This window comes from Nematocida homosporus (assembly GCF_024244095.1).
Source record: "Nematocida homosporus strain JUm1504 chromosome Unknown 4465, whole genome shotgun sequence".
Lineage (NCBI taxonomy): Eukaryota > Fungi > Microsporidia > Nematocida > Nematocida homosporus.
In genome coordinates this window covers 25748-32817 of record NW_026250651.1, presented here as the reverse complement: position 1 = coordinate 32817, position 7070 = coordinate 25748, and the positions used below count along the sequence as shown (strand labels likewise).

The following is a 7070-nucleotide window of genomic DNA, read 5'->3' as shown; positions in this document are numbered from 1 at the left end:
CAATATCATTAAACTCAGCTAAGATTTCAGTATACTTATTGCAATCAAGACCTTCCAGTTGCAACACCAGTTTGTTAAGACTAAGATCCGTGGTGGTTTTGTTTTCGGCTTTCATTGTTTCGATGTAGTTGAATAGTGGGAGTTCAGTGAGTTTATCTTCTTTCTTATACTCCTTGTATAACTTCACCTCATCTAATTTAACAAAGTCATTGATCACAAGTTTAGAGATCTTCTGGCATATAGGAAGGGAGAGAATTCGGGCAATATTAAGATTATTGTAGATTTGGTTCAGGATATGCAGTTCCATAGAATCGGCAAATGTGTAGTTGTTTAGTATCCAGTAAACAAGGTTATCATCAACTTTGTCTAGTATCAAAGCCTTGAGATTAAGGTGGCGTCGGAGGATTTCAGGGAGTGCGTTACCTCCTTCTATCTTAGATAGGTCAAAGGTGTGGAATGCATCAAGGCCGAAATTCGAAAATCTAAGCGTGTGGGCGGCAATATTGACGAATAGGCTTAAAAGGGATCGACAGATCTCGCTATCCTTATAATCTTCACATCCGTTAATGTTGATGTCTGTATAGTGTATATTCTGACAAAAAAGAGCATCTGGGCCGGCGACAAGACCATAATCGGCATAAACATACAGATTAGTCTTATATAAAGCCCTAAGGTTGATATCAACTGGTTCTTGAAGTTCCAATTTGTTATTGCTGCGATCTTCAGCAGGACATTTGATCCCACAACTCTGGACATGTTCTATCGACTTCTTACAATTCACACGTAGATTCTTTTCAAGGACCTCTAACGTATGTAACAAGCCATCTTGTCTGTTCTTATACTCAATTGTGCATTCGCCAACAGATATACCATATTTGGCGTATACTTCGGGGGTGTAATATTTGTCATACGTGTCCTTGAGACACCAACATTTCTGGGTAGATATTCTGATAGATATTTTAGTAGCAAAGGCGCGGGGAGTAGAATGTAGTTGCTGTTGAAGAGGATCTGGTTGGAATAGGTCTTTAGTAGACTTAGGAACAATAGCTATAATAGTATGAACATTGATGGTCGGATTATTGCGTCTAATAAGACAGAGAAGAGTCTCCCAACGCAGTTCTAGAACTATTTCGGAATGAATGTCTTGAGTAGCATTCTCAAGACCAGTTAATGTTAAGTCTTCCGATTCATTAATAAGAACAATCTTTTGGCATTGGATTTCTTGATTGTGGAGAGCTGTGAAATCAATATGGGTGCTGTCCTCAACATCATTTTCATAGCTCTCTGCGGTCGAGCCTGCGCAATAGGTTAGAAGACGTTTTCGATCTTGGATTACTGTCACTATCAGAGTGAGTTTGGCAACTAGCTTCCGCTGGGACAACATTAACCCAATAAGATCTACCCTAGTTGGGTTCAAACAACAGACATTAACTGTGAGATTGCGATTTGGATTCGAAGCAGCACAATCGATTGTTTCTTGTAGTTCGGTCAACTCAGGATATAAGCCAACCGACTTCAGGGGGCGGATTAGTGCTGAATCATAATACTCTATTCTAAGCTCCAGCTCCTTACACTTTAGCATGTTGATGACTTGAGATATCACTTTTAATTTGTCTTTACACTTCTCTGAATACTCTAGGTTATAAACAAACACGGCCTTAGTGGATATGAAAACAGTAATATCATTCAAAACTGTGCGTAGTTTTTCTAGGTCGCTGTCATTAGATATCGTGAATTTTAACTTTGGCCCAGGCCACGTCACCATATACTTATCAATGTTTTCGGTGGGGCTAGTTGGACTTAAAGCTACAGTCGAGTCCGAGGCCACCGCCGTTACTTCTTCAGTCATGTGCCTCTTAACATAGACGAGACACTTCTTAGGATGAACCGAAAATCCAATTGCAGTTAGATCTTTAGTCACCTTAGGTGAGTTTACCCAACCCACCGGAGCAATTGTTTCCTGCCCAGCAAAGTCACTATCACCACTCTCACCGCTACTCGTATCATCACTACTCTCATCACTACTCCAGCATCTCACACTACCTAACACTAACACTAAAGAACACAACACAATCACGATTCTATATCTAATCGTCCGACCGCGATAAATCCTATTTCTATTCACACCTTTAACTATTTCAAGATAAGACATACCATTCAAAACCAAAGTAAATTTATCTAAATGAAAACTGATCTCTCAAAAGAGTAGATAAGAAAATGGATTAATTACTTGGGGCCCTTGCTTTGTTGCTAATGCCATAAATGAACATGAATGATTCTTGTTAGACTGAATCAAGGAGAATAAACAAGAGTCTGTTAAGTTTAGGTTAATATCGTGCTATTGAGTGGTAGCCCGCCGTTTTCAACCAATACTAACTTCAACCAAAACATAATCAGACCGGACGCTCGTAGGATCTATTGAACAAAGTATCAAAGTGTTAGGTATGACGTGTACAACACCTAAGATTCCGTGCCATAGCATCAAATTAGTATCTTCTTAATCCAAATAGATCCTGTATTTATAGTTTGGACTTGTACTCTACCAACCTCTAACCCAATACTAACCCAATGGAATTGCTGATGAAGACTAAAGATATGTTGACTTATGCTTATCCCCTTGAAACAGACTCCGATGCGGCTGTTGTAACATCAAGGATCCGTGTTCACTAGCAAAGAATGGTGGTGGATACTCTGAGCACCACAACTAACTATACTATATCTCTATTTATTGGCTTACAGACTTACCGCGGCCATTTACTTAGCTTACGATGAAAACCCACAGACCCATAGATCTACCATTCGCAGTAATTCTCCCGTATTTACCATAGCGACCTTCTCACTTTCACGCTTAATATTTCCTAATGCCTGCATAATTCGCTTCCTTTTAGACACATCCATCTGCCAGGCCAGTTTCTTCATTCTTTCCACAATTGGCCGGGCCCGTCTCGCCTTCTCCAGGGCCTGGGCATACACCAACCGCCCAAACAGATAGCAAATTCCTTTTGAAACCAGTCTTGGACCCATATCGTACTCAACTACTCCTCCGGTCTCACGGTTGCACAGTAACATCTCCGGGACCTTCCTAATCTTCTCACTCGGCATGACATTAGTTCTAACTACTTGCCGCCGTGCAATTAAAAACATCATATCCTCTATCTTTCCCAGTACACTCAATAAATTGCCATACAATACTTCTCGGTTCTTCTCCTTCGTCTCTTTATCCTCCACTAAACCGTCATTGTAATTACTCAGCACCATATAGTTGTACAACGTATCTTCACTATTCTCATCGGCCAAAACAGTAATCCCCTGGGAGAAGTGCTTAATGTTGTACAAATGCGTATGCAGTATAAAGTGCAACAGGCCAAAGACCACCCATCCATCAAAAATCACTCCAGCCAAAGCCATTCCTAAACCCAAAATACTACCATCACCACTTCTAGCCAGCAGCCAAGCACCAAGTACCGGACCAGCACTAACCAGCCCAACTTGCCAAATACTCGTTCGTCGAACCAAGTACCGCAACAATCCCATCTTTACTCCCCCACCATCACCACTCTTCTCGCCTTCCAGGACATCTCGTCCCCATAAACACTCATACACCACTACCAGCCAAATACTCAAACCAGACAGCAAAGCCATTCCAGCACTCACTCGGCCACCAGATACGGCCTTCTGCACCGGCAGCCACAAAGCAATCACAGCCCCCAGTCCAATCACCATCTTCTCCCCAGAAATCCGACCTCGACTCCACTTCCGCACCAGCATCCAGTGCATTACACTCAGCACAGTTATGACAGCTAAATCAGCTAAGTTTACATCCGCCACCAAAGATACCGGAGAATTCATAAGACCCAGCAAAACCCAGCCAAGTCCCTGGCTCTTCCAATGCACTAATACTGCACCCACATATCCCATTCCCAAAGTCGTCATTAAACCCGCCAAGCCACTCTTCTTACGTACACATTCATTAGATCCAGACATGCCCGAAAAAATGGAAATGCACAAGTGTGTTCATTGCCAAACATCAATCTCTACCCTAACTGAACCCTCGCTTGCTAACTCTAAAACCACCCGATCGTCCCTTTGCATGGCCTGCAAACAAGTCGCTGATCCTTACATCTTCAACCAACTCAAATTCCTACAAGACCTACTACTTTTCAAACCAGAAGCTTTCCGCCACTTGGTTTTCAATACTTCTTCCCCCACTCCCACCACTCTCTTCCTCATTCGCCTTGCCGTCCAACTCATCAATACTTTCACTCTCCTCACTCAATCCCAACTCCTACTCCCCCATACCAACCCAATTGTTCTGAGCCCCGATTCTCCAACTCAATTCCCGCCCTCGTCCTTCTCCCCCCAATCTAACTCCACTCTTCTCCTTAATCACCCCCAAATTTACGCCCACTTTCTAATTCAAACAACCGAACCCATCTTCCTATTCTTACTTTTTGCCAAAGTCTCTACACTACGCCGCATCACTAAGATTGTTATTTTAATCTCTACTTTTTGTTTTCTCAAACTACCTATCTTTATTTCTCTTTCTACCTATCTATTTTACGCCCAAATGATCAATCTTATCGTATCTCTAATGACAGCCAAAGCCCTATCCATTCTCCTGAATACTCCCTACTATAATCTCCTCCTAGCCATCCTGTTCCATCGTTGTTTGGCTAATCTACTTTTGAGTAACGAGTTTCAGATATAGCCAGCCGCAAAATTTATTTCATGAATTCCACTCTCCTAGTCAATGCTTCGGCTATCGTGCTTTTTATCTTTACTCTCGCCTTCTCTTACTCTTATACCTTCATCAAGTCAACTCTTAAAGTCTATGATTACGTCAAATGTTTAACTGGCGGTTTTATTATTGGTATTATTCTAGTTGAAGTCTTACCAGATATCTATTCTTCTGATAGTATGGTCCCAGCCGTAGTTACCGGTATCTCTTTCTTCTTCCTTTTTACCATCAGTAAGCTTTACATTGAAAGAGCTAATGTCGGCGAACAAGATTCTATCCCAGCTGGTGCTTCTAAGAAAGAAGCACTTATCTTTATCTTGGCCTTAAGTTTACACTCTTTCATGGAGGGTCTCGGTATATCTAACAAAGAGAACGAAAAACTCGTCTGGTACTTAGTCAGTATTCTTATCCATAAATGGCTAGAAGCTATTGTTCTAGGCGCCTCAGTCCTTACTTCCGATCTCTCCCCTAAAGTATGTTTCGTACTCCTATTGGTCTATTCCTCACTTACTTCCGTCGGTGCTTTACTTGGCAAGCAATTATCCAGTGGTTCCAGTAATTCCCTCATTCGTCATACTCTTGATGGTATTGCTGCCGGTAGTTTCTTCTACATTGGTTTTGTCGAAATGGTCGGTAACGAGTTTGAAACTTCATCTGGAAAACTTACTAGAGCACGTACGTTCAAAAAAACACTATCTATGTTTATTGGTTACTTCATTATCACTACTGTGATTTGTTTGAGCCATACTCTCGAAGAATTATATCATAAATAGGCCTTGGGAAATTTAGCAAATTTTCGATGCAAGCAAGTGAGTTTATTATGCCGATAGCGGTTTTTCTTTGTTCTTTCATTCCTAGTTTAACTCCTACTATGCTCCTTTCGTCCCCCAAGCTGCGGAAGCTTTATAACAAAGCTAGTATTATTTCAGCCGGTTTATTATTTGCTATTCTCTTTATGGATTTCATTCCCCATATGGTTAAAGGGGGTCATTCTTGTTGTGATGGGAGTCCTAACTTAGGTTTAGCTGGTTCTTTAGAGGCGAATGCAAGTGAGGTTAAGGCTCACCAACAGGCAGGATGTACTTCTGGGTGTACGCATACTCATCATGTTAAAACTGAATCAAGTAGTACGCCTGGTCAGTTAGCGGGTAGTAATAGTCATAATCACTCTCATTCTCATGATCATTCTCATTCTCATGATCATAATGATAAACATGCTCATGAAACGACTTTCTTTGGTCATCATGTTCATGCGGTGAAGAATTCCCAGTTGGGCTTAGCTATTGCTGGTTTGGTTTTTATTGGATTGATTGTGATTGATCAAAAGATCATTAAGCATAAACATTGTGATAAAGAAGATACAGAGGTAGTAGTTCAAGGTAGTGGGAATAGAGGAGGTAGTGGTAGTGGTAGTAGTATTTCTGGGCATAGTCATGGTCATGGTCATGGTCATAGTCATGCCGTGGGTAAAGGGAATGATGCTGATATTAACTTGTGTTGTACTGAAGGTCTTAAGTATAAGACAACGGCTAAACAGGCACTAGTCTTTATCTTTGTCTTTTCAGTGCACTCTATCTTTGAAGGCATGGCATTTAGTCCTACTTCTGAGAAGAATACTAAGATTCTGTTTATGGGTTTACTGATGCATAAGGTTTTGGAATCTATTACGGTAGGTGTAGCTCTCTTTTCTTCTACGTTTTCGATTAAGGCCAGTACTGGTTTATTATTGTTTTACTCATCTTTAACGCCATTAGGTATGATTTTAGCTATGACTATTACGGGAGTATTACAAAGTCCGTGGGTTCATGATGCCTTTATGGGGATGGCCTTTGGCAGTTTGAGTTTTATTGTTTTGGTTGAGATGTTACCTCCTATTATTCATTCTTTAGTTGATGTTAAGAAGATTCTTTATCTATTAGGTGGGTATTTTATTGGAGCGGTTATGATTGTTTACGGCCATGGCAGTTGTTGCTAAGTTAAGTTAAGTTATGATTGAGTTGGTTTGTGATTGAGTTGGTTTGTGATTGAGTTGTGGTGGGGTTGGGTTATATTAAGATAGCAACGGAATCCCACTTAGAATAGAGTATTATTAGCTGCTAAAGCACTCCCTATTGTAGCACCTCAACTTATTACTTAGTTACCTGCCCAACCTCACCTCACCTCAATCTTATCTCAACTCAATCTTAACTTAACATAACATTTGGCTAAATACTCATTCTTATCTTTTGCTTTAGAGATGGCATCAGTAATAACAAAATAGTTGCTGAGATAGGGAGTACGGTGGTATCTGGCTTGGGGAAGACTCTTTTGCCTACTGTGACTGTCGTAGATG

General features: G+C 40.9%; 5 protein-coding genes across 5 annotated transcripts; 3 read left to right on the top strand and 2 right to left on the bottom strand.

The window, feature by feature from the left end:
• NEHOM01_1945 (uncharacterized protein) lies at positions 1-2152 on the bottom strand (the record flags this gene model as incomplete). Its single annotated transcript, XM_051490823.1, has 1 exon — positions 1-2152. A coding segment is annotated over one exon (2152 nt), but the record flags the coding sequence as incomplete, so codon positions are not given.
• Positions 2153-2763: 611 nt separating this feature from the next.
• Positions 2764-3984, bottom strand: NEHOM01_1944 (uncharacterized protein; the record flags this gene model as incomplete). Its single annotated transcript, XM_051490822.1, has 1 exon — positions 2764-3984. The coding sequence occupies one exon, from the start codon at positions 3982-3984 to the stop codon at positions 2764-2766; it is 1221 nt and encodes a 406-aa protein (XP_051346782.1).
• Positions 3985-4000: 16 nt separating this feature from the next.
• Positions 4001-4708, top strand: NEHOM01_1943 (uncharacterized protein; the record flags this gene model as incomplete). Its single annotated transcript, XM_051490821.1, has 1 exon — positions 4001-4708. The coding sequence occupies one exon, from the start codon at positions 4001-4003 to the stop codon at positions 4706-4708; it is 708 nt and encodes a 235-aa protein (XP_051346781.1).
• A 20-nt stretch (positions 4709-4728) lies between these two features.
• NEHOM01_1942 (solute carrier family 39 (zinc transporter), member 1/2/3) lies at positions 4729-5511 on the top strand (the record flags this gene model as incomplete). Its single annotated transcript, XM_051490820.1, has 1 exon — positions 4729-5511. The coding sequence occupies one exon, from the start codon at positions 4729-4731 to the stop codon at positions 5509-5511; it is 783 nt and encodes a 260-aa protein (XP_051346780.1).
• A 26-nt stretch (positions 5512-5537) lies between these two features.
• NEHOM01_1941 (solute carrier family 39 (zinc transporter), member 1/2/3) lies at positions 5538-6713 on the top strand (the record flags this gene model as incomplete). The annotated part of the gene is made up of 1 exon (XM_051490819.1): positions 5538-6713. The coding sequence occupies one exon, from the start codon at positions 5538-5540 to the stop codon at positions 6711-6713; it is 1176 nt and encodes a 391-aa protein (XP_051346779.1).
• Positions 6714-7070: the final 357 nt, after the last annotated feature.